This window comes from Erpetoichthys calabaricus, chromosome 1 (assembly GCF_900747795.2).
Source record: "Erpetoichthys calabaricus chromosome 1, fErpCal1.3, whole genome shotgun sequence".
Classification (NCBI taxonomy): Eukaryota; Metazoa; Chordata; class Cladistia; order Polypteriformes; family Polypteridae; genus Erpetoichthys; species Erpetoichthys calabaricus.
The window spans coordinates 181,604,169-181,632,092 of record NC_041394.2 but is presented as its reverse complement, the minus strand read 5'-3'; the positions used below and the strand labels follow the sequence as shown (position 1 = coordinate 181,632,092).

The following is a 27,924-nucleotide window of genomic DNA, read 5'->3' as shown; positions in this document are numbered from 1 at the left end:
AAAAATAATACAAAGACAACTATCAAATGTTGAAACTATGAAAGTTTATAGTTTTTTGAAAAATATATGCTCATTTTTAATTTGATTCCAGCAACAAACTTTAGGACAGGGGCATGTTTCCTGCTGTATTGCAACACCTCTTCTTTTAGCAACACTTAGTAAATGTTTGGGAACTGAGGAGACCAATTGCTATAGTTTTGAAAGCAAAATGTCGTCCCATCCATGTTCTCAGAAAATGGTTTTCAGAAGAGTCCTGGAGCTTGTGCATTGATTTCTACCATAGAATAGAATTTAAATACAGTGCTGCCTGAGGGCACAAAGATCGTTGCCATTTAATACTTGTATTTGAACTTGTCCCTTGTGTACAAAGATTTCTCCAGATTCTGTAAATATTTTAAAATATTATGTCCCATAGATGATGAAATCCACAAATTCTTTGCCATTTTACACTGAGGAACATTATTCTTAAATTGCTACACTATTTCCCTGTGCAGTCTTTCACAGAGTGGTGAACCCCTTCCTATCTTTACTTCTGAAGGACTCTGCCTCTCTGGGATGCCATTTTTATACCCAGTCAGGTTACTGACCTGTTGCCAATTAACTTAATTAGTTGTGGTATGTTCCACTAGGTGCTTTTTTAAGCATTACATAACTGTTCCACTCTTTTGTTGCTCCTTTATCAACTTTTCTGAAACGTGTTGATGGACATCAAATTTAAAAAAAGCATATATATTTTTCATAAAATAATAAAATTTCTCAGTTACAATATTTCGAAATGTTGTCTTTTTCTATTTCCAATTAACTATTGGTTTAAATGATTTGCAAATCATTGCATTCTGTTTTTATTTACAATTGGAAATGTGGTTGTATTTTACCGTATGCATGAAAAAAGATTATGGGATGAATGGGTTATTTCATACATGCACTTACATCTAAATAGAAACTCAAAGGCTTCTCTCACTTTGAGTATGCATATTTATATATCAAAAATTTGGATCCCAGTTTTCCTGTGAAAAAACTAGGTCAACAGCATCATTAACATCTTGCACAATGAAGGCGGCTTCGACCAGGCTAGGATCAAAATGAAAGTCTCTGTGACCATGAAACACACGTTCAGTGACACTTTCATGTGGGTTAGTAGGCAAGTCTTCATCACGATGGTATACTCCTGTACACACCAAGATGGAGCTACAACTCTCCATAAGGCCACCATGTGTCAGTTCATCCAATCTAGAGTTGGTTAGGACATTTTCATGCTCTTCTCCATCAACAGCTTCTAGAACAGGGACTTTCTTCTTCTTGACCTGATTCATAGATTCCCTTATAGATTGTAGGTATCTGTTGTATAAGTTGGCACCATAAATATCTGCCATTGGGTTGTCACTAACAAAGAAGTAACAAAAAATATTATTGAATTATTGGAAATAAATTCTATTTAAAACAAGCAGCATTTAAGAAAGAAACAACATGATTATCTTATTTGTAGTATTCAAAACAGAATCCAGATGTGCCCAGTTCTGCTGGTATATACACCAGTGATCTATGATCCTAAACTGGATTAGGTGGGTTTGCTTCATTATATGATAATTTCAATAACCTATAATAGAAGTTAATGTAAAAATTGATGTCTTCTGCTTTATGAAGCCAATATTTAACAATGTAAGATATTAGGGCAAGACATGCAAGAAATAAGAACACACATTTGTATGCCTAGGCCAATGATGGGAAAGTATAAGCAACACATAAATTACTTTTAACATGTGATTTTAATATGCAAGATGTCATAGCATTTTACACTAGATATATTTTGATTTTCCCAAAGTGAGATACTAGAGCGCACAGTTGTTATATGTTTGGAAAAGAGCATTAAGTAAAAAAAAAAGATAAGGACTCCATCACTGTTTGCTGTGCATAGATATTCTCCTACCACTTCCTAAAAATATTCATGGTAGTTTAACATGCAACTCTAAATTATCCTGGTATGACATATTTTATCTGTATATGGAATTCCTTGCATTTTTTGCTACATTAATGAGCTATTAGGTTGATGGAAATTTCATGTGAATGTCCTACGAACTGTGGTTGAACTGTATTTAGGGTGTTTATTTTGCTTTTTATTTTCACATAAAATGAAGTTTTTCTTTAACTGCTTTTGGTGTGGACTAAATAGCAAACCAAGAGTGACCTTGCATTTTTCTTCCAAAGATCTTTGCGAGAATACGGGAAAGTAGTAAGGTGAAATGTCATAAATTGGAACTCTGATAACTCTCACAACACAATTACTTGCCTCCAGTTCATGGTTGTTTTCTGTCCTGTGCTCAGATGCATGGAAGTGCACGTACACAGTACCCTCTAGTGGTCACTTCTTGCTAAATACATAATGGATGTAAATTGTCTACAATGCACAAAAGAATGCTTTCTTTCATCATTCATTTTTCAACCAAATTCAAAATGTAGGCATCTGATGTCATATCATGATCTTTTCTCAGAAATATGTACTCTTGATTTGACAAGATATCATCTTTAATGGGGTTTCTTCTGGAAAATGCACTAATACAAACAAAAATGACCTTCCGTAGAACAAATATTTAATAACAACAGGGAGTATACCATCCTTTATCTGGATTTTGAAAAGTGTTTACACAAGAATAGATTTAACAGGTCGTTGAGCTGTGACCAACAGGCATTCAGGTTTCTGTTATTAACAAAGTAAGTGCCTTCAAGCAATGAGGTGAAGCAGCTAAAAAGGGAAAACCATGTCAGTGTAAATACCTTTAGTCAAGTCATACATGTTGATTTCAGGTCCAGAGAAGTCATTCTCAAATTATACAAAATCTAAGAGAGAGAGAGATCCTCTACAATATGATGTTCAACTTTGGCCACTGCACTGTAAGTAAGACTTGGAGACTGCTATAGCAGATCAAAAAGAGCAATCAGTAAGGTCTAAGGAATCCACATTACTAACCGAGAATGATAAACCGGATGGACGCAGGGACATCCGGCAATGGGCCGTGGACGCAAAAGACGTACTGCGCAGGCGCCCCACAAACCCCCCCCCCCCCCCCCACGCAAGCAACGGGAACTGGATGGAATGCAACCTAAAATAAGAAATGAGGCACCGCGCACAGAAAAAAGGATTCAGACCACAGAAAAAAGGAGTCAGACGCCGGCGCTGTGCACAAAACCCATTGCACACGAAACGGGACACACACAAAGAGGAGGATTCAACAAGCCCCTACCACACAAAAAAAAAGAAGCCGCGAGCACCACACAAAACCCATTGGACACAAAACGGGACAGACTACGGACATAGCACACGAAACGTACACAAAAACGACGATTCAGACCCACGACCACACTAACATAAATAACAAATGACACACAAAGCCCCATTTCTAAATGAACCGTCCCTATTAAACATACGTCATCTCAACACGTTCACACTATGCAGCATAGGTGGATCTCATTACAATGTGGCACTATTAACCGTTCAACCGCAGAAAAGGCTCCATATTAACAGTGAGTGCGATCCTCCTTATTACTTATCCATATTTCTCACGCTGAAGAACAAACAAGTCATGAATTCACGATCACGGGTACAAAACGATACGGCTTGGATAACGGGACCAAACACAATTCACACTATGCAGCATAGGTGGATCTCATTACAATGAGACACTATTAACCGTTCAACCGCAGAAAAGGCTCCATATTAACAGTGAGTGCGATCCTCCTTATTACTTATCCATATATCTAACGCTGAAGAACAAACAAGTCATGAATTCACGATCACGGGTACAACATGAACGTTGACGCATGCAGCGCGCGTCTCACAGTGCTGCATCGATACAGGCACGGGTTCAAAACGAAACACCTCCCGTCTCAGACATACAGAAACGACAGCGAAGGGACAAAATAAATAAACGCAGACGTCTACTCAACACGTTCACACTATGCAGCATAGGTGGATCTCTTTACAATGTGGCACTATTAACCGTTCAACCGCAGAAAAGGCTCCATATTAACAGTGAGTGCGATCCTCCTTATTACTTATCCATATTTCTCACGCTGAAGAACAAACAAGTCATGAATTCACGATCACGGGTACAAAACGATACGGCTCGGATAACGGGACCAAACACAATTCACACTATGCAGCATAGGTGGATCTCATTACAATGACGCACTATTAACCGTTCAACCGCAGAAAAGGCTCCATATTAACAGTGAGTGTGATCCTCCTTATTACTTATCCATATATCTAACGCTGAAGAACAAACAAGTCATGAATTCACGATCACGGGTACAACATGAACGTAGACGCATGCAGCGCGCGTCTCACAGTGCTGCATCGATACAGGCACGGGTTCAAAACGAAACACCTCCCGTCTCAGACATACAGAAACGACAGCAAAGGGACAAAATAAATAAACGCAGACGTCTACACCGCGCATCTGGAATGCCGGAAAACAAGCAGGCAAGGCTCCAAAAAGAGAAAGCTCAACTGACCTACATACAAAAACGGGCAAGGCTCAATACAAACAATGCACGGCGTAAACTACAACGGGCTTCTCACACAGCACAGGCAAATCGATTACAGCTCCAAAACAACACGTCCCAAATACTGGACATACAACGACGCGCCTCTCAAACGGCACAAGCAAAACATACAGGTCACGGACATCAACGACAGACACCTGCTAAACGCTTACGCCACTTGGCTGACAATGCGTTCAATAATGAGTCCACTATTCAGGAAAATTCATTCGGATTAATGAATGTCATTTGCAATCATTGTCATTCACTTAACTTCCCTGAAGAAACAACTGGCAATACAAGTAATACATTTACACGTTGTTGTCAAAAGGGTCAAATTAGACTGCCTCCTTTACATTCATATCCTGAATATCTACAGAAGCTTCTAACTAACGATGTAACTGAAAGTAAAAACTTTATGAACTGCATTAGATCCTACAAATCGGTATCCACTATGAACATGAACAGTAGCACTGCACGTTACATCCGTCTTGCAAAACTGTTAATTATTGATGAATGTACAATGGCATCCAGTCACTTACTCAACACCATTCATAAACTTCTACAAACGTTGATGAATAATAATATTCCCTTTCGATGAAAGGTACTTTTATTAGGAGGAGATTTTAGACAGTGCTTAGCTATTGTTCCACATGCCATGCGCTCAGCTATTGTTCAGTGCACCTTAAAATACGCAGACAATTGGCATTGCTTTCAAAAGATACAGTTACTACAAAACATGCGATGTCCAGATCCAGATCATAACAATTGGTTATTACAACTGGCAGATGGTACACTCACCAATACAGATAGACTTCACCCAGATATTATTACAATTCCTCAAGCCTTTATCTGCGACGACTTAGTTGCAGAGATATTTGGAACAGCAATCTCATTAGACCAAATGCCCCTTTTAACACAACACACTATATATATTATGTCCAAAAAATATTAATGTGTAAAACATAAATACCCAAGTCATTGCATTACTTCCTGGAGAAACACAACTCTTTCTAAGCTCTGACAAAGTTGACTCTGATCACGACAATGACCATCTTCATTGACCTTACAAGTTCTGACCTGGAATTACCTTTTACACTTAAACGGCGTTTACAAAGAAATTTTCCAATAAACCTTTACACTGTGCCACACACTTTATTGTTTGCTTTCTATATGCATCATCTACACCTTCACACTATTCTACATCTCATTCATGCATCACGCTCTTTGTCATTTCCCAACACCAGGGGTTGGCGAGCGAAGCGAGCAGGGGGCGGAGCCCCCTAGTATAGCTTATTACAATAGATAGAATATATTGCAAAAAGGCAAATTCAGAAAATGGGCGAACAGATGAAAAGAATTATAATCTTGTGTAAAAATGACTGTCAAAACTGTCAGTCTTGAATTGAGTAGTAAATAAGGGGACATGTTTGGAGATTCAGGAAGAGAATCTGAACTGAAATGACAAAACACTTACTTACAAAAACCTGTGGTGAAAAAGGAGACGCCTACCTAATAATATTGCTTAATATAACATATTATCTTTAAAGAAGATGCTTATTAAGACCTCTAGATTAGTAGACAAATAGGCTTGATGGGCCAGATTATCAGCTCTTTTTTGTATTACGTTACTACTAGATACATGACCTATCAAAGACAGGTAGTAGAATACATGTTAACATATTTGACCTCTCCTGCCTTACATGTATCTTGAGCATTCCTTCTATGCCTTTCTTCAGTATTCCTTGTGTGCGTCAACCTCTCTTGTACTGCGCTTCCTCTATCGATTGCTATTCTATAAAACATCCTTCTTAGACTGTCATTTCGAGGCACTTTGCTCACTGCCTGTCTGCTTTTAGACTACTACAGGCACCCATTACCCGCTGTGAAATCATCATTCATAATCTTGCAAATAATTCTTGTTTTTGAAGGGGACTTGGGTTGTACTTTGTTACTATTTAGCAACCCAATGTTACTCAGTATGTAATTCACTTTGTTATTGTTGAAATGCTCCATTTTAACTCCTGTGCTAAACTGACAAATCAAACCAAAGCTAAATTGACCATTTAGCTCGGAGGGACCGGGCATACGCACACTCAAACAGACTGAAGCGTTGCAAATAGTAGATTGCTACCATCACTGAAACGATTTAGGCTCACATTTTGAAAAGTATTGTTATAAACTGAATAACCAAAATGCTTAGAAGGAAGTTAATAGTGTAAAAAATTTAAAATACTATCACTGTTCCTAATAATTATGATTGATTTTTTAGAAAATGTACTACTAATCTGTGAAAAACTTTTTCAGACCCATTTTTATTAGGTACTCAGAATAAGAATGCAGCTTATTGTTTATTTTTACAAATTCTAATTTAGGCAAAATTGAGAAAATGTCACTGGGAAGTTTGGCAAAATTAAGTCAGAGAAGTCCTATATACAGTTAGGTCCATAAATATTTGGACAGAGACAACTTTTTTCTAATTTTGGTTCCGTACATTACCACAATAAATTTTAAATGAAACAACTCAGATACAGTTGAAGTGCAGACTTTCAGCTTTAATTCAGTGGGGTGAACAAAACGATTGCATAAAAATGTGAGGCAACTAAAGCACTTTTTTAACACAATCCCCTGTGTTATTCAAACACAGCAAACTGACAAAATTCACTGGCGATGAAATTATGTTTGTTTATAAACACTTGTCTATGTCTGAAGCTTCAACTTACCCAATAGCATACAGTCTTTGAAAGGGCGAAGACCACCCTCTCCTCTCTGCTTGTTGCTGCACAAGTAGCTCTGCATAGTTGTAAGTGATGATGCTAGGCTTCCCAATTAAAGCTGCATATTTTAGCTCCTTGCCTGTGATTTTCTTATAGATATTTTCTAAACATACAAGAAATGTTCCATGGCCAAACCTGGCAATGACAACAAAAATTAATCATATAAGTAACATGAGTTGACTGTTGACATTTGTCAAATAACAGCTTTTAAAAGCAGCATAACCAAAATATTTAAAATACAACTAACAATATACTTTTTCTTCTAACAAACAACAAATGCACAGCTGAAACAAATTGCAACAAAGTTTGACATAAAAATTACAAGAAGTTATTATGCTTTTAAATGCAAGTTAATGTATATTCTTTAAGGCCATTTATTAACATTTTTCAGGTTAAAAGTAGAAAGGAGGAGGCGTCTTTGAGTCTTAGTTTCCAAGTATTTGTATTCTAATTTCAAAGGTGGTAACAACAGATGGTAACAACTTGTGCAAGATCACCTTGAACCATAGTTGCTTTCACAGGTGTAAAAAATGTAATAATGGTAATGGATTTTGCTGGGAGACCTTGAACATATTTAATTTTACTAGGTACAGACACAGTAGTTGTGTGATGGTATTTCATATTTATTATACTGAGTTAGGTATACTCTGTATAACTTCAGAAGTACAATGTTTAAGCATAACTCAAAAGAAGCACTAGGAAATAAAAGATGAAATTATGTATTTCTGATTAATATCAGTCTTTTCATCTCAAATCCAGTCTGCCTTTATACCATGGCAAAAATATGAATTTTAACTTCAATGTTTCAGAGAATACTGTATCTGAGGAAAGTTTATAATTATATTCAGGTGATATGGATAATGGAGTAACCAAATAAAATTCAAGCATGGAAAAATGTGTAAACCCCAGAATGACAGTAGTTAACCTAGAATTAAATTTTTCACAATAATTTTTAAACTGAGAAACATCTGTGACTGATGGAAAATCAAAAATTTTCATTATGATTAAAATGATTTTGTAGCAATTTAGAAAAAGGCTACAGAACTCAAAGAAAACATTCCAACTCCAGAATCTCCACAAAGAGTCTTTAAAACCCACTTCTTTAGCAATGTAATCCCAAACTAAACCGTGCACCGTGGAAGTTACACATTTTTATAGTATATTAGATACCTTTGGAATGTAACACTAATAGTTTAATATGTTTAATTTAATAAGTTTAGCATGGCTCCCTGTGTTGTGCAAGCAGCTTAATTCATCAAAATTTAAGTATCAGTAAAAACTCCAGCATAAACTGTCCATATCTTCTGAAATCAGTGAGCAGTATCCATGACAGTGATAATTTACAATAAAACCCAAAGACCAGCAATATCACTCATCTCAGCTTAAATGCTCATAATAACAAATATCTTGGCATTTATGTATTTGAACATGGTTTTACACATCAGCAACTGTTTGGCTTGTGTATGTTGAATTGCAATGTAACTAATTACAGGTGCTTTAAAGTAGATGGATTGAGAAATTATACAAATGTTTCCACTGGCATCATTTAACAGAATCAAGAAATTTCAGAATATACTGTGGACTTATAATTAAATTGTAATGCTTTAAGCATTACATGCTACAGCTATTCTACATGCTGACATAATTAATGACATTATCACAAAATATTACAAACAGATAGTTTATAAAATGTTTACTATATAGAATTAATGCCATAAACAAAGAAATAAACTTCTCAACAAATGCACACTAACAAAGGTGCTGCATTGATTTAAATATAAATTACTAAACTTCAACATAATGTTTTCAATCTCTTTATTACTGGATAAACAGAAAGCTGCAGCCTTACCTTTGAATACAAAGGTTTTCCCTAATATTTTTATTTTGTAAGTTAATTAAGAACATTTTCACTATTTAGTATCTCTAAAAAGACAAAACAATATATGATAGCTTAAATCCAAATATTCAGTTTATACAGATGTATTTGAAACTAACAAGCTACTCATCAACATATCCTGGCTCAAATGAACATGGCTCTGCAAGGCCTATATCTCCCAAAATCTTGCAACAAGAAACTTCATTATATGTTATCATTATTATTGAGTTCACCAAGTATTTGACATTATGGCCCCTAATGTATGATCAATCTTTCATTAACTACGACAAACATTTTGAAAGGCAATCAAGGTTTTAACTTGAAATGAAAAAAAAAACAACATTTGATTGATAATATAAACAGTATCACTTTTCCAGTTTTCTCAATATGGATGCACATTGGGTTATGTGGGTTTATGTTGCTGAAGGACTTTGTTTAGAAGCAGCTACGCATAGATTAAAATATTCAACTCACAGAGTGATTTTATATTCCACTGGATTGGACTGGTTTCATTTTTATGACTTTATTGAAAATACAGTATCAATTTAAATTCAGAGAAATCTGCAGGTTCACCTCATTTATAGACATTTCTTAAAGTAAAAAAAGTGATTGTGACTGGTCAAACGATTACTGTAATATTTGTTTTTAATGACAAAGTTACCTAGGTGTTTTTGCCTCTGCCATCCACATAAGGTCCATATTGCAAGCAAGTACTGGTATATGAGGATAAGGTGGAGATGTCAAAGGCAGGGCAGGGTTACCATTAGAAAGTAATAAATCCAAAATTAGCTGCAGATTAGTCTCCCATCTGATTGGTTCACCAAAGAGGACTATAGCTAGATTTAAAAAACAAATACATAAACTCACAATTATTTACTAATTTGAATCTGAACATCCAATAATGAAACATAATTCTAATCTTTTAATGCTAAAATTATACAATAAAACACACTATACTAATTGTTGATAAAATGATCTCAGTATAACATGATAAAAGTAATGTGTGAACTTTCTGATTACATACTGAATGATTTTTTTTTTGCATTAAACACAACAGTTTTATTCCATGTTAAACATTGTTTTAATTTAACTATAATGCATTTCAATAGTTTATGGTGTACTGGGCTTTTAAATGAAAATTACCTTTACAAGAATAAAGTAAGCTGTTTTATTTTTAGTGGGTGTATTTATTACACAATTAAGGTTTATGCATTAGTAAAACTTAATTATAGCATTTCTCAAATTACTGAACTGCTGTGCATCCACTAGACAAAAATTCCAAGTACATAAAAGATAACAATTTACCTTTTAAAAATGTCACTTGTCTATAATTAAATACAATGTTCTCCCGTTAGGATTAAGACAATCCTGATATACTGTAAGTGACTTGTAATATTTTAATGGCAAATTTATTTATAAAGATCGTGTGCCTAGTCAATTAACTGTAGATTTTACTTAAACAGATCTGAAGTGAAAATACCAGCTTTAATGTGTATGGATCTAGTTAGTACTGAAATATTATGAACCTAGGAACACCTTTCTACTAAAACATTCATATTTGAATAAATATGCTTTAATCAAGCAAAACTAAGAAATTAAGTAACAAGTAATGAGCAAACACTTTCAGGACATGAATAAAAATAGGCGCTTACACATGAAAGGAAACTGATAAGTTACCTTCAACTGGTGGTACATATTTGGCTGGAGGCAGCTTAAAACACAAAAATGAAGGAATTAATCAAACAGTATGTAAAAGACAAAACATCACAAGCCTTGAAATATATAATCTTCTTTTAATTTCCAGACTTCCTAAATAAAACCAAACTATTAAACAGCTACACTGAACATTTCAATGCTATGATACCTTACAATATCTTTACTCTTTGATCAATTACTACCATAAAAAACTCCATAAATACATATTTTATAACAGAATTCTAGAGTTTTATGAAATGCATACCATGTCTTTGGGCCTACGATTATGATCCACAACATCAAGCAGAGGGTAGGCTTCACGTAACATATCAATAGTAACCACATGCTGGAAACCTAAACTAGCAAGAATCTGTTAAGGAAAACATCTCTTTATTTTATGACTAATACAACAATATACAAAACAAAATATATCTTCTGGAACTTTACCTATTTATCCCTTGGTCAACTGTTTTGTAAACCTGACCCCAGTCAACAACCATACCTTTTTTGAGAATAGCAAACTTGTTGTTGTAAACATAACTACTGTAGTACAATGGAAATCTCAAAAGTGTCGGATTATGGAAGTATTCCTTATGATTTTCTTACATAATGCAAAAAATACATTTTAATTAAATATAAAGCAGTAGACAAAAATGCATGTTAATAATCCATGACAGAATTTTCTATTTAACACTAATGCAATCCTGCCATACACATTTATTTTTAAGACTTTGGCCATTTTGTGCTGTTTTTCATGGGAGTGGTCATCTTGTTTATTGTTGCTATAGCTGTTACAACCCTCCTGCTGCTATAAAAGATGGAAGTGTGCAAGCCATGTTATCAAAGTTTTTAGGCAAAAATTTAAAATCAATCGAATTGTGCTTCAAAGTCTTTTGGTAAGAAATCCTTATTCCAGTTAAGATTCTGACCTCTTGCTGTGACTTCTTGTATAGTGTTTTGGTTTACATTGCTCAGTTTCTTGACTCTCTGGTAATAAACTTAACAATCCCTTTACTAAGCATTTAAAATAAAACACCTTCTCTTTCTCCTGACCCTATCCTTTACTATTTCCCATCTTGTGGCAGTTGCCTTCCATCCTGCTAAAATGCATTCTGTAAATCTGCTCATTTTCCTTCAAACTACAGTAGTCTTGTTAATCAAAGTCTATCACCTGGCTTTAACCTTATCATTTGATTTATAAAATCGTTTGGGTATCTAAATTGTGTTCTTGTATTTAAAATCTTACAATGAACTAAAGTGTCAGTTTTTCCTTGTTTTGTTTCATATTATGTCATTTAAGTATTATTAAAAGCAAAGGCAGACAGTTATTTAGTTTATTCATTAATGATGTCTCAGCTTTTTGCTTCAGCCCAATATTATATTTAATTAAAAAGTTAAACTTGTACTTTTGAAGAAGGTGCATATCTTTTGTGATAATATTTATCATTTTAATATTAATATTAATATTTAAAACATAATTGTGGCCACAACTGGAAAATACTTGAAGATTTGTGAGGGGTATTGTTGTTGCTGAGTGAATCAAAGCAAAGACCCCAGTAAAGAGGTTTTAATTTAATTTATTAATTGATTACATAAGTAGGTGAGTTAAAAACAAACTGAGAAGAACAGAATGTGATTACAAATAGTTCTCCTTGAGGTAATTAATTGGTTATTTTAAGTCTAATAGTATTATAATCAAAGAAAATACCTATTGGTCAAGAAGAACATCATAGCCTTATAAATGTACCTTCAAAAGCAGACTTAGCTGGCTGAAGAAAGAATCATTACTATCAAAGCAAATACCATAACAGCAAATGTTCACTTTCTATCTATAAATTAGCAAGTAACAATTTATTAGCAATGTTTACCAAATTCCTAAAGTTACATTGTATAATATTGATAGCCAGACTGTCTGCTGTTGACCACTCTAACTTACATGGGAACAAAACTAGGTGGCTAGCTAGGAATGTAATATCTTCAGACTCATTCAGATGATTATTTTCTGAAGCATTGACCATCTATGGTAACATCAAAGAGTAAAGTAACAGTATGATAGTTGTTTTTAAAGAGATGAGGCAGAAAATACTATTTTTTTTAAAAAACACCAAATGAATACCAGGAAAGGATACTTTTCAGCTATTTCAGTCATTGGTCCCTGTCCTGAGACAAGAACTCTTTTCTGGTGGTATTGGGTAAACATTTGTAGAGGACTATGAGACATTATAACTTGATGCTTGGACACCTGAAAGATATGAAAATAGACAATAAAAAATGACTGCCAAAAATCATCAAGTATTAAATGCTTCAGACAACAGCTACAGTATCTTCTGGAAACAAACTTATATATACTTTTTTTAAGAAATGTTTTGTCACCAAGAGGAGGAACTAAATGGTGTTTTAAACAGTATCACTAAAGATACAATTCACCTTTATAACGATATACTATCAGGCACCTCCATTTTGGCTTGTAAAAGGGATCCATATACAGTAAGTACATGCTAATTTAAGCCAAACGGTGTACATTGTAACTTCTAAATTAACAAAATTAAGTCACACATAGCCTCTTGGATAATTTCTGGTGCTGTCCTAGAGTTACGATAATCGTAACTTAACAAACTTTCAGCAATTTTAAAATAAAAAATCAAAAATATAATAATACAGGATTTGTACTATATAATTAAGCATCTTTCAATAAATAATAATTGTATATGTGTTGCTGGTCCTGATTGTTTTAAGGCTATGTTACAGATTGTAATATGCTTTGAAACTTACCATAGACCAAAATAATTAATAAGGGCAGCAGTCAATATATAGAATTAACTTTATTTAACTATTTTCTGCTGTTAGAAATTGAATAAACAAAAACAACACAAATCATTAAACAAAAAAGTAACAAAGCATTCTGATCAATAGCAGGTAGTACACTACTGTATACATAAATATTTTTGATTTAACAATAATTTGACACGTCTCATTATATTTAAAAAACCAGTAACTAAAAGAGGTTAGCTGATTCATGATACAATTGATTGGAATGTGCAATCTAAAATATTTTAAAGAAAAATAATAAAGACATCAAACTTAAATAAAGCTAATTTTACCTGAACATCAAGTACTTTGGAGAGAAGCTCTGCTTTGGACTGGCGCATGCTGTTTCCTGCATTTGTTACAAAAACAACTGGTACCTGAAATTCACCATTTCGATCTACTAGTTTCCGCATGGCCTCCTTTGCTCCAGGAATTGGGGTGTGTCCTCTTAAAAGCACACCGTCTATGTCAAACAGGATGCCAAAACTGGACTGATTCTTGAAAATATAATTAAATATTCATGTGATGAAACTGAATGCATACAATAGTACATAATATATAAAAAATAAAAATGTTAAGATCCAAGTGCAGCTAGACAAATACAAAATATCAATGCACAAAAACATCACATGACTAGTTGGCATGGCAGATATTTACTACGCAACAACTACATAAAATAATTAAACACAGGGGCACAAATCATCAAAACCTTTGGTAAAATTTGAGATCCAGGGATGCTTGTTCCATATCATGCATGAATACAAACCCTGAAAGAAAGTATTTGTACCAGCATTATTCTATTATGAAAACATAAAACACATAACAAGGACCTTTCAAACAGTTGGTTATCTGTGTAAATAAACTATATAAAGAAATGCTACTGCCTGCTGGGTTCAAATCCTACAACGGGTAATTGTTTCCATGGGTTCTCATCCTGGACTCAAGGTTTAAAAACATGCCTGTCATGTTCATTGGCAATTCTAAATTGGCTCCAAGTGAATCTGAGCATGAGTATGTGTGAGTGCTGGACCTGTGATAGACTGGTGCCTTGTGAACAGGGTTGTTTCCTCCCTTGCTGAATTTGGGATAGACTGTACCACAATGCAAATCTTAAATTGATTAATTGGGCTTGAGAATATTGCTTTATGCTAAATTATATTTAGCCATTAGAAAAAATATGGATTTCACATAAAATCTAGCTTATCTTTAATTATTCTATCCAGTTTTCTTTTAATACAGAATGCTGTGCACACTTTTATTCATTTGTCTTCCTGTTTGTTTGTTTGTGTCTTTTTTTTATAATTTATACAACTACGATTTGCTGTGTTATACAACATTTACATTTTTATAAAATTTTTGCAGTTTAGCATGCATTAAAATAAATCTACTTTGGGCTTTGAAATGCACCTTTGGTAAACCACATTTATTTTATGACTGAGAGCCCATCTAATGGGCAGATAACAAGTCATTCAGTGTTTACTGATTAGATAGTGATTCAGTGATTACATTCCCATGATTTTATCATGCCATTGTTGGAGGTTTCAACAGGTTACAAAAAAGTCAACCTAATGATGCCTGTATCCTGAGTTAAACCAAAGCTGTGACCACATTATGTATACTTGGCTTACCTAATAATAATAATAATAATAATAATTCATTACATTTATATAGCGCTTTTCTCAGTACTCAAAGCGCTATCCACACAGGGAGGAACCGGGAAGCGAACCCACAATCTTCCACAGTCTCCTTACTGCAAAGCAGCAGCACTACCACTGCGCCACCTGTGAGGACTACACACACTGGCTTCATGTCCAATTCCATCCATCTAGCTAACTCACTTATCCAGGAGAGTGTTGTAATGCAGTGGGAAGCTAAACTCGGCAATACCAGTCCATTGCAGAGCTAACACACATACACACAGGCAAATTTAGCAACGCCAGTTCACCTAACCTGCCATTGTCATATAGGCGTTTCTCTGACACTTTCAAATACTTGTCTCAGAAACTATCATCATATAAACCTGTTACAGAATTGAGAAATTTTGATTGTGTCTTTCTTACTGTTTTAAACCTCTTGCTAAGTTACTCTCAGGAAAAGTTCTATCAATTTCATTCCTATTTCCCAGAACTTTCCTCCAAGGTCTGTTCAAGGGGCACCATCTGCCTTGATGTTCAAATCAAGACTTAAGACAAACACTGTTCTTCCTAGCTTTTTGATTCCTGTTTGCTCATTTTTGTGTTTCTGCTATTCATAGAGAGTATATGTATTTGTTTCCACTGCTACTGTGTCATTTATACCTTGTATTTGATTGGTACATTTCCTTTTAAAATATTCAAACAAATACTGGACAGATTTAATTCTAAGCTTGCCCTTGGTAGAGTATATCTCAATACTGAATTTTTAGTTTTTACTTGTATTTGTTGTTTTGATATTACTCCACAGATTAGCTGAATGTTTGTATGTTATAGAAATTATTTTATGTTTCTGTAAAGTGCTTTGCAATACTGTTAGTAGTGATACAAAAAAAAAAACATTGATCAGATATACAGCAATGCACATCCTGTAAGAGTTGAGAAAACGGGTGATGCTTTGTCTCATTGTGCAGATTCCCAGGGCTCATTTACATGTAAAAGCACAAAGTAGCCTTCAATGTACAGTGGCTAGTAGAGGAGAGCCAAACTGTGAAAACTATGCATGTCTCTACTCTCTAGAACTGCCATGTGTAAACAGTGTCTACAAGTTTACCAGTCATTCCTATAGCAGATACAGTGTGAATTCCGCCATATTCCTGGGCTAATTAACTACAGGAAATGGTTCTTGTGTATGAGTCAAGAGATGCATTCATCCACCTGCTGAGAAGAACACATCATATAAACCTGCCATTTGAAAAATGACATATTATATTAAAAAATACATATTGAGTTGGATTTCCAGTTTTAGGTTACTGGGAAATGAATGACAGTGTAACATTTATGCAATTCACATTAGAGTGCTAAATGTACAGACTAAATGAATAAAAGTATTGAGAAATATATAAACACCATTAGTAACATAAAATTAAGTTTCTCAAGTCAAAGTGATCTAATTTAGGGTCATGGGAGCCAATCTCAGCTGTATGAGGTACAAAGGTGAAACCAGCACCGGACCGAAAACCTGTCAATCTTATGGCAAACTCACAGCATCAATTTGATAATACCAGTGAACCAAACACGTCTTTGGGGGATTTAAGTGTAAACCACAAGGATCCAAAGAAAAACCTTGGACTCAGGAAGAATTTGTAAATTACACATGGGGAGAGACACCAACATAGAACATGATCTTTGAAGCAGCAGTATTAAAGGCTGCCATGCTGTATAAAGTCAAAATTGGGGAAATCAATGTTGACTCTAAAATAGATAATTAACAGTTTTGCACTGCATAAATTAACGTGTCTTATACTGTTAACGTGGTGCATTTTCTCAGTATTTTGCTTGTTACATTATATGGATGGAATACCCCTTTTTGATTACTCATCCATCGATACGACTGGATACCAACGCCTTTATTTTTACAGACAGAACTGGTACCAACAAGAATTTCAGTTTACTGGGTAAGTATGGAGGAAAAAACACTACTGCGGTGAACCTGTACACGTAAACATCATAGAATGAAAAAGGCAGCGTCCAATCGTAAATCACCATATGTGTACATGGCCGACCATTTTCGAGTAGTCTGTGCATATACGAAAGTGACCTCGGCATATATACTTCTAGGACTAATACAAACTGCCACCTACCCGTGTGTAAAAGCGGCACGAAGAACCTGTCAAACATCTCGAGCGAAATGAGGTGAAGTCTCTGACAGCGCTGAGGCGTGAAGTATTTACAAATGGCCTGCCTATTCTAAAAATGTGTATTCCTTCTCGTAAAGCTGACATTATAAATAGAAAACGAGGAAATTATGATATTAAATACAGTGGAAATGTTACGTCCAGCTTTTATTACAACAGGCAAAGCGACAATCCTACAACAATGAGGTCATCAATACTGACCAATGAAAATGCAACCTAGGTGACACGTGAATTATACAACCGAATCAAAATTAAGACTACAATGCCCAGTAAGCCCAATAGTCACATCATAAGGTGATGCTGCCATAGGTTGCCGCATTGTATCCAGTTTCAGGTGTTTTTTTAACGGAAAATTATTTTTAAATAAGATGGCGCACAGTTTCAAGTCCTATCCTTGTTTGCACGAAATAATCATACATTTTGCCGGTAAGGTGCCGTATGGGAATACCCCGCCTCCTTCTCCCTTGTCTTTTTCCCGAACGAGAGATATTCCAATAAGCCACGCCTCTTTATAAATTCCACTCCGGTTCCATTTTTTTCAGTCTTATGCAACCTGTAGATTGTTGACTACAGCGGCCACGCCTCTTTATAAATTCCACTCCGGTTCCATTTTTTTCAGTCTTATGCAACCTGTAGATTGTTGACTACAGCGGGAGTATTTGTTTTTCCTGGCGGTTTAGACTGTTTACAAACTGAAAACGACAGGGTGTAGTTATTTCTGCCGAATTCAGGTGTTTAACACGGTTTTAAAATTTTTTTTATGAACTATGAATCTTTCACATTTTCTCGCGGTTCCTTCTGTAGGTTTAAATTCAATATGCAGCGCTATTTTGCCTTGAATTCCTGATTATTATTTTAATATAGTGCCATTTCTTTGTTGTATCACCCTTTCTGCCCGTGTAAGCCTCACTTTTGTACCACTGTACGATGGTACAATTTAATTGGCTCTTATGTGGAGAGAAAAGCCAAAGCGTGATGCGTCAAAGACGTGCAAGGAAAATGCATTGTAAAGGCATGCCGTGAATAATTGCTATTGAGCTAAGATAATGCTGTGAGCGATAATTATGCCAAAAAGAATTTTTTGTTTTTTGATAGAAATGTGTTTCTTGTGACATCCCACCACATCGAGAACAAACACCAAGGAGGCCTAAACTTGAAACTCCCATTCAAAGGGAGCATGCGCTGAACTGGAATAAAGCTAAACAAAAACGGCACCTTTATTAATTAAATGTATACACAAGAGGGATGAACAACAAGGAGTGAGCAAGGTACAAATAAACAGGAAACAATAAACACTGCAGTGTCTCTTAACAACCTGGCTGTACTTAATGGTTATTTACTGGATTGTGTGGTTCCTTAGAGAACCACTGCTGATTAAGCACCATTTTATTCTGGGAAGGGTTCTTTGCACATAATGTTCGCACTTTGTGCGTAAGCAAACGTCCTAATATGTAGAAAAACAGTGAAATCTTTTAATGTTTGATAGGTTACCTAGAAGGGAACTAACAGGTAAAGAGAACCTGGACTTAACCTGTATTACTTTCTAGATGTATCGAGTCCTTTTAAAATCATGAGCCATTGGTATTCCACAAATCTGTTACCATCTATTAATGATTATTTACTGTATGGTGCCTGTTACAGATCTAAATAAATCAGGGTTGTTTCTGGAACCTTCATGTAGATAGGTCTTTTGGGAAACAATCATTTTTCCTCTGTGGCATCACTTTGAAGAACCATCCTGGTACCTTTATTTTTAATAGGGTAAAGTAAGAAGTAGCCCACACTTTTAAGTCTTTAAGTTTCCTTTAAAATCACCGTGCCTTTCAGACACCCTCACAGTAATAATACTAATTAATTACATTTATATATTGCTTTGATAAACCTACCTAAAGTGCTTTACATGAACAGTGGGGAACCACTTAAACCACCAGCAATGTATAGCATTTACCTGGATGAATCAACAGTAGCCATTTTTGCAACAGTACACTCACCATACCTTAGCTGTATTAGATGGTGAAGGGGTGAGAGATATGGTTAGACACTAAGAGACAGGAGATTATTAGGAAACCGGAATGACCAGGCCGTGTTGGACAATTTAGCCAGGACATGAAGAAACACGCTACTCTTTTTGAAAGATGCCCAAGGATCTTTTATGACCACAGAGAGTCAGAACCTTGGTTTTATGTCTCATCCAAAGGATGCCGCCAATTTTTACAGCACAGTGTCCCCATCATTGCACTGGGACATGGGGATTCACACACAGACCACAGGGTAGGCGCTTCCCTGATGGCCTCACCAACATCTCTTCCAGCTGCGTCCCAAGCCTTTCCTAGTTGGTCTCCCATTTAAGTGCTGGCCTGGCCCAAACATGCTTAGCTTCAGGTGGATTACTTGTTCCGTAGTGCAGGTATTATGGTTGCTGTCAATAGCCAGCTTCCTACAGGGAGATACATGGTCCCTCAACTTTAGAGATATAGATTGCTGCCATAACAGTGTAAGCGGCATGGAACTGAATTTGATCAAACTTATACAAATAAAATATCAGAATAAGTGCCTAATATAAGGACCACAGTAATTGTTACCTAACGTCCAAACACAAGCAACCAAATGAATACTAATGCACTTTGAGACATACATAATATTCCCCTAACCAGGACAGAATCACAGAGGGCAGACTTGGGCATATTTATCAGCATATTGTAGATGTTTCTAGATTTTGTTATGTTATTTTGGAAAAATTATGTGAAGAGTTTTGGCAGACTTTTTTGGGCTGGATAGCTTGTACTCGTCAAAACTGATCTAATGTGTTAATGACTCTTTAGGTCAAGAGGTTCAGCCAAGAACAGTACTAGTGTGAACTCTTGTAGTTCTGGTCTTGATTGACCTGGTATAGTCAAAAATCAACCATGTTTTAAGATTTGGGAGGAAGTCACAATGACCAAAGAAAACATATTTGGAGAACATAGAAACTCCACACAATGGTTGTACCAGGATGTGAAATCAGGAGTTGCTAAGCTGCAATACTAAGTACTGTGCCATCCCAACAACAAGAATCAGCTTTAGTAATCATTGTTTTTTCAGATTAAGTTTTGATTCTGTTTTTATAAAATTGTGTCTTCATCATTCCTTTGAGAAGAACTCAAAGTGCAAAGCTCTGTTTTACACTGGAGTGGCCTTGTGGAGAAGTGGTTAGCACTGCTGCCTCATAACTCCAGGGGATAGGCTTGCATCCTTGCTCATTTTCCCTGTGTCTATGTTGAACCTTTTTGTGAGAAGTGTGGTTTTCCTCTCTGTGTCTATCAGGAAGCAATTAGCTTCCTGAATGGACCAGGTTCAGTGTTGGGAAATGTACTGTGGAAAGGTAGTTTTGCTTACAGTACTGCCTCATGGCCACTATGATGACAAAATAACCACAACAAAAATAAAATTGAAAAATAATAATCTGATACGTAATTTGCATTAAATAATTATTCAGCATACAGCTCTTGTCAGGCTGTATTGGGGAAAGCCCCAACTGAAATTCAGCAAAATAACATACAGCTTCAGTGCTTAGGACAGTCTCTCTCTCTCTGCTAGCTAAAGTGCCCTAAGTACTCCAGTTTATTTTGGCTTTTCCAGGTGTGGTTTCAGTGTGCACATTTTAGAGATCGGAAGATTATCGAGGGCTGCAATTCAAAAATTTCAGGGTTGAGCAGGTCTGTAGTTGTGGTTTTCCAGTGTGTCAGGGATTCAGTGGTTGTGGGGTCCTCAAATTCCATGGTGACATACCACATTTTTAACTTTAAGATACTGTTGTTTTTGAATGCTCAAATAGGGTCTTTGATCCACCTTTTGCTGGAAATGCCTGGAAAAAAGAACTCTGTCAGTGTTTTACCTGACAGGACCAAGGAAATAATTTCTATTAGACAAACACAGCATAAACCTGAAAATAAAATTCCAGAATGTATATTAAAAATGAGTATCAAGTAACATAATAGTAATAAGCAGAAGAAACATATTTTGAACATCAAAGAATATTGCTTCAAAGTATGTTCTGTATTCAGTATGTGTGCAGAACTTATTAAATGCATAGTCCATAGTGATATTTTGAATATGATTGAACTTCTTCGTTGGTTATACTCTTAAATCTCAAAGATGAGAGTTTAATTGATAATTCTGAATGGACCAGGTGTAGGGAGTGTGCCCAGCAATGGATCTGTGCCTCGTCCAAGACTGGTTCCTATCCAATGCAGCTAAGATAGGCTTTGGTGCTCTAAGACTACAAACTACAATAATCCGATTCAGATTCAGACAACGGGTAGATGGATATCTTAGATGATTCTAAAGTTGTATCATTCAGAAAAAAAATCATCCTGTAAGTGACCCTGTGAGCAGGAACTTGCCACTTTTCATTACTGAGTATGAAATTTTGTGTATTATTCCATTTCATTTGATTCAATTAATTTGAGTAATAGTAATTTCAGGGAGTAACATACTCAGTTTTAACACAATGCCCTAAAGAATGTTTACCCTGAGAGGACTTGATAAACTGGTCTCACAGTACTCTGCAAGTTGTTGCTGAAGAGGGCAAGTTTCTTCTTCTTCCTTCTACCTGTTCTGAAGCAATTATTGAACTGTGAAAAATTAATGAACTGATCAATTTAACACCATAAGAACTAACATTTTGCCTTCTACTCATGACTCCTCTCAGCCAGGAGTATGTTCCAATGTCTTGGACTATTTCAGCCTTTGTTTTTTCCCTATCTAATTGATGTAGTGTTACATATGAAGCCAACCACTAGCTCAATGGACATTATTTCCTCACAATTTCTGACATGCTGTAATGGAGCCTCTTATAGAAAAGCCTAATTTAGACCCTTCAATTCCGGATAATTTTAGACCCATATCTAAATTTCCATTTTTATCCAAAGTATTGGAAAAAGTAATTTTTTTCTCAGCTTTCCTAGCTCTTGATCAAATATGATATCTTCAAGTCTTATCAGTCCAGTTTCAGGGCACTCCATACTACAGAATCGGCCCTTCTTAAGGTGTCCAATGACTTACTATTGGCTGACGATTCTGAATGTCATTTTCTTTTGATTTTTCTAGACCTAAATTCAGCCTTTGATATCATCGATGTCTCCGTCCTCTTGGATAGTCTTACAAATGTAGTTGGTATTCAAGGTACTGCCTTAGAGCTGTTTAGTTCCTATCTAAGAGACAAGACTTTTTCAGTAAGGATTGGTGGCTTTTCTTCTTCAGCGCCTATCACCATTTTGGGCCCTGTCTTGTTCTCTTAATTTTTTTAAATACAATGTTTATTTTCACTGGTATGCAGATGACATTCAATTATATCTGCCACTAAAATCTGATGAATTTCCAAACACAATTATTACTTGCTTAGGGGATGTTTAGCAGCGAATGTCAAAAATTTTCCTTCAAATAAATGAAAATAAAACTAAAGCTATTATATTTGCTTCCTCAAATCCTATCAGCAGTATCAGAAATAGTTTAGGACCTTGGCCAGCAAATGTGTGCACCCATGTTAGAAACCTTGGAATCATCTTTGATCAATCTTTTAAATTTGACAAGCAAGTTAACTATGCGGTGAAAGGCACTTTATAAATAAAATATCAATCGATTGATTGATATTGACATTTTGTTAAGTTTTAAGTCTCAATGACCTTTACTTATTTTACTGTGATGTTTGAAGTGTTTTCTCAGAGTTAAAAATTCTTGCCTTGCCATCTGATTAGTTCAAAAAGGTCCTCATTCACTTTGTGACTAATTCACTCTTTAATAAGATATTAAAATACAGCATAAAGATGACATAAGCACCCATCTATTCGATAGAAGCAAGTACCTGTATGCAGAGTTTTCATCTGGAAGTAATGGATTAATAGGACTAGTAATTTTTTCATCACATATTCACACGATTGTTCCTGCATTGTGCCCTGTGCTGGCTGGGATTGGCTCCAGCAGACCCCCGTGACCCTGTGTTAGGATATAGCGGGTTGGAAAATGACTGACTGACATATTCACACAGACTTGTAAGTAACTAGCTTTCTAGTTTCTGTAAGGGCTAGTAACATAACATTATAACGCTTCACCCCAATAATAACATAACATAACATATAGTATGTTATCATACTCAGAATAACCAATCCAAGGCTAGTCTTGATATTCGTCTTTAAACTGAAGCAGGACTGACATAACCTACAAAAATATTAAGCAGTATAAAGACGGGTGTACTTAATAGCTAAGAGGCTTTTCAACAGGCTTGGGTAAACTTCATATTTGTTATGTGTTCTAGCTTTCTGGGATCATTTTTTGATTTGACATACACTACTTTATTAATCCCTGAGGTTGGATTGCTATGAGCAAAAAAAAAAAAAATTTATATTGTTTACATTAACAGCCCTTGATCTTAGATTGGTCAAACTTTTCACTAGAAACACACATATCAAAACATGCGTAAGAACTAGAGCACAAAGAATATGGCACAAAAATAAAATATGATTCTAACACCAGTGATCTTGAGTACAGAGGTTGTTAGTCATGGAGAATTCCCTGAGGTTGGCAGCACAAATGGCTATGCATCATGGCATAGAGTCATGTGCGTTGTTAATATAATGTCCTGTAACACAACCATCCAAATATTGTGCAGATGATTTTCCAAGAAATTAACAGTTCAGAACATCTTTGGGATAGACTAGTATATTATCGTGGGATGAGCCTACAGACTCTTATCTATTTAAGCAATGTTTATTAGTGACGCCTATCCTGCTCGTCATTTTTGATTACTCCACATAGGGACTCACTAGCTTTGGTATGAACAACACATGAATGTCACTGGGGCATGTGGAGGCTGGCACACCTTGGTTAGAGCCACTTATCAACTAACGATGCATTTAATCTCAACATAAGGTCCACTTCTTTTTGGAATGTCCTCCCTCATCTTGCTAAACCCTCTGAGAGATATAAAGTAGTGGCAATTTCACCATACTAGGTGCCCTCTTGCTTACTTTATAACTTCAGTCACTCTAGATATAAAAACAAAGTATAAACATTTTTAAAGCAAAATAGATTTATTAAAATAGAATAGTAGCAGTAGAAGAAAATATATCAGTCTGGATATATATATATAGTCTTAGAAAACCTACTAAAAATAAGCCTCAATGTTAAAAGAGAACGTTGTCTGGAAGCTTTCAGATTCAGCAATTAGGCTGATACATGAGTTGCATTCTTCAATAGCCAGATGAATTGTTATCTCTTTCTTTGAGGTATCCATGTCTCTGACATTGCTCTTTCTTCTTCAGCTCTTTTACTGAACTTATAAGGTTCTTTTCCATCATCCAAGGTTCATAAAACTAAAATCATGTTTCCAAAATCAGCTGCTTTACTTCACACATCTGACATCATAAACAGGAGCCAACAGCACAGCATACTTCTGTAACTTATGAATGAATCCATTACATGCATTATACTGTAGTTTCAGTTCTGCATTATAGATAGTAACAAAAACATGCATATCCAAGCAATACCTTAGAATGACGATGTGGCAGAGCTTTTACATTTTAAAGTACTTATCCAACCATTCAGGTAATTGTTAAGCAACTACAAACACTTTAACAGACAAGGTTCAGTTTTCAATAACCAAGTAATGTGAAACCTGTTTAGCATAACTTCCTGTTTCAGCACAGAAAAGGAGTAAAGTGTATTTGTAAAAGACCACTTTTTAAATGTTAGAAGAAATTAACCGCTCCTTCATCCAACAATAGTTGCAAAGAATTTGTTTATACATTAATATTATTGTTGAGCTCTGGTGGGCTGACATTTGTAGATTCAGATTTGAAAAGATTTGTAAACAGAACCAAAATAAAGTCCATCGCAGTCACTCTGAACAAAAGTCAAGACAGTTTATTTTACTTATCTATATAAATATATAAAATCCAATGTCTGTCTGTCTATGTTTGTCAGCTTTTCACAAGAGAACTACTTAACGGATTTAGATTTTTTTTCCTACAATTTGCTTGAACATTCCGGTTGATTTTGCAACTTCTTTCATCGTTCTAAGTATCATAGTTCATTTGTGGTACCGATATATTTGTGAGAATCCAAGCGGGCCGAGGGGGTGGGGGTGTCAGCCTCCATTCGAGTCGCTCTACCTATTTGTTTTCAGTACTATGTAGTATTCATTTATAAGAAAAGCTGGGCATGTTGCCAACCTGCAGCCCTGGGGCCTTATGTATAAACAGTGCGTACGCACAGAAATGTTGCGTAAGAACGTTTCCACGTTCAAATCCCAATGTATAAAACCAACACTTAATGTAAAGCCACGCACTTTTCCACGGTACCTCTTACCCTGTCGTACGCAAGTTCTCCGTTAGGTTTTGCAGACTGGTGGCACCCAGCGTCAAAGCAGTACCCTTTCTTAGATCCACATCCACGACGGCGGCTCAAGTGCTCCTTGTAGAACTGTTTGTACTTGCAAGTTACCGTGAGGTAATTGTACTTATAATATAGCACAACCTGAGCCACTTTATAAAGCGCGTATTTACATATGATGACGATATCATTTTTAAGATGAAATGCAGCAGAATATGTTGATTATATTATACAAATAAAACTTACTACACGGTGCCGCAGCGAGCTTGAGCTTCGTTCACAGATTGTTTCTGCCTCGCGCTGTTTTCATGCTGTGGCTGGCGCAACACTGGAAGGATAGATGGATAGAATAATTAAACATTACGAAGATATTTCGACGTTCCTTAAAAGTTTTGAAGAATCGCCGTTCTAAGCTTACAGATGGCTTAACGTCTATTACAGAGCTGATTGTGTGGCGATTGGGTATTTGGAGAAAGAAAAGTAAGGACAGGAATTGGGGGTTAGTACATTTGAAAGAGACAGTACTTCTGTAATAAAGCATTTCATTGAAGGTCGCGCATGGCGCAGCAAGCATCTTGCTGTAAGACATGAACAATCACTGCACCACCGTGTTCCCATGTTTAATAACATGCTTTAACTCATATCATCATGAAAATAATATCACGTATACTTCTCAGTATTTTAATTACTCAAGACAGCTGTAATATTATGAAAGTGATGGATTCTGTGTCCTGTCGGAGGAAGAGCACGTAGTGATTCAGGCACATAGAGCACATATAAGATCAAATACAAAACAAAGCATTTAACATGCTACTTTAGTTACGATGGGATTTGAGAAACTAGTAAATTAAACGATTTTAAGATGAAGTTTATGATGTTCTGCTTTAATGACAAAATAAACTACGTGATTAAAGTGGAAATTTCGAGATTAAAGTTGACATTTCGTGCTTTTTTCACACTGTGTGCCTTTTTTTTTCACTGTACCCTAATAAGCTTTCATATGACACTCAGACGGTGGGCTACGAGTCGCCTTTTCACGCCGACTTTGATATGTGACAACTTTTTTATTTTGGGCATTGTGCGACTTTGTGAACTTGAGCTTTCAAGTTTCTCCGACACGCTATGTCACTCGATCAACTTCCTTTTGTTGCTTATATAACTGTTTAAACCAACAAATAGTACGTTTTTCTTTGCCTCCATTTGGTATTCGCTGAAATTCTTCTATTTTTCCTCGTACTTTTGCCATTGCCTTTTCACAGAACGCTGGGCTTAAGGGCAATTTATATTGATTTGCATATTCAAAGAGGCGTAATTCTGGGAGGAGTTGGGGCGGGACAGCAAGCGCGTGTATGTGCGTTTATTTCCACACTGAGCAGGATTGATGTAGCGGAAGAACGCGGAAGTTGGCGAACGCACAGATTCCTGCATCTGGATTTTTCTGTGCGTAAGCACATTTCGGCTTTTGTGCTTACGTTATGTTATAGTGCAAATTCTATGCACGGCGTTATGCATGAGGCCCCTGGTCTTTGTTGGAAAGGCACCTTGCACCACAGAGGCAGTTCAGCCAATTTCAGATTTTTTTTTTTGGTCATGCAAGTTGCTCAATCATCACAAAAAACAAAAACAGGATTATTTGGCTACACAGAACAGGGGGCTATTTTTCGTACATGAATTACTCATTTAGCCGGATGTAATTGTAATCTGTCGGTTTTTCGAAACTCTTGCTGGATGTGTTGTCATAGCAACACATCCTAATCCTCAAACCTGCTCGGAGGAGGTTTGTTCTATGTAAATAAGGATTAGCTCACACACTTAATCAGTGTCCGTGCGTGTAATTCATTCAGTCATGACTTCACCGTTCATGAATGAGCGACCAATTGATATCGGTACGCAAATTATAAGAAGAGAATTTCATATAGAGAGGGGTTTACGCGATCGGCAAGATCCTTTATTGCTCCCGGAGGAAATTCTTTTCGAAAGATGCCGCTTTAGCTGAGGGGGAATATTGTACCTCAAAAATTTATTAGGACCTTATA

At 35.8% G+C, this 27,924-nt stretch overlaps 1 protein-coding gene across 2 annotated transcripts; it reads right to left on the bottom strand.

The window, feature by feature from the left end:
- Positions 1 to 892: 892 nt before the first annotated feature.
- Positions 893 to 17,684, bottom strand: hdhd5 (haloacid dehalogenase like hydrolase domain containing 5). Of its 2 annotated transcripts, none has more exons than XM_028809390.2 (8): positions 17,468 to 17,684; positions 13,986 to 14,189; positions 13,014 to 13,126; positions 11,150 to 11,243; positions 10,867 to 10,900; positions 9,851 to 10,025; positions 7,260 to 7,448; positions 893 to 1,383 (listed from the first exon to the last, which is right to left on the bottom strand). In XM_028809390.2, exons 1-8 carry the CDS (start codon positions 17,606 to 17,608, stop codon positions 984 to 986), a joined length of 1,350 nt encoding a protein of 449 aa, XP_028665223.2. In that variant the 5' UTR covers positions 17,609 to 17,684; the 3' UTR covers positions 893 to 983. The 2 variants fall into 2 exon arrangements, with proteins under 2 accessions (XP_028665223.2, XP_051786795.1); XM_051930835.1 differs by lacking the exon at positions 17,468 to 17,684 and adding an exon at positions 15,487 to 16,186 and having other exon boundaries at positions 13,986 to 15,320.
- Positions 17,685 to 27,924: the final 10,240 nt, after the last annotated feature.

Excerpts from the sequence above, each read along its gene's own strand:
- hdhd5 (XM_028809390.2), bottom strand. The coding sequence starts at position 17,608 with ATGTCAGCTTTACGAGAAGGAATACACATTTTTAGAATAGGCAGGCCA. Across the intron at positions 10,901-11,149 it reads ATCGTAGGCCCAAAGACATG|CTGCCTCCAGCCAAATATGT; the intron begins GTATGCATTTCA and ends TTGTGTTTTAAG. Across the intron at positions 1,384-7,259 it reads CAAAGACTGTATGCTATTGG|TGACAACCCAATGGCAGATA; the intron begins GTAAGTTGAAGC and ends CTTCTTTGTTAG.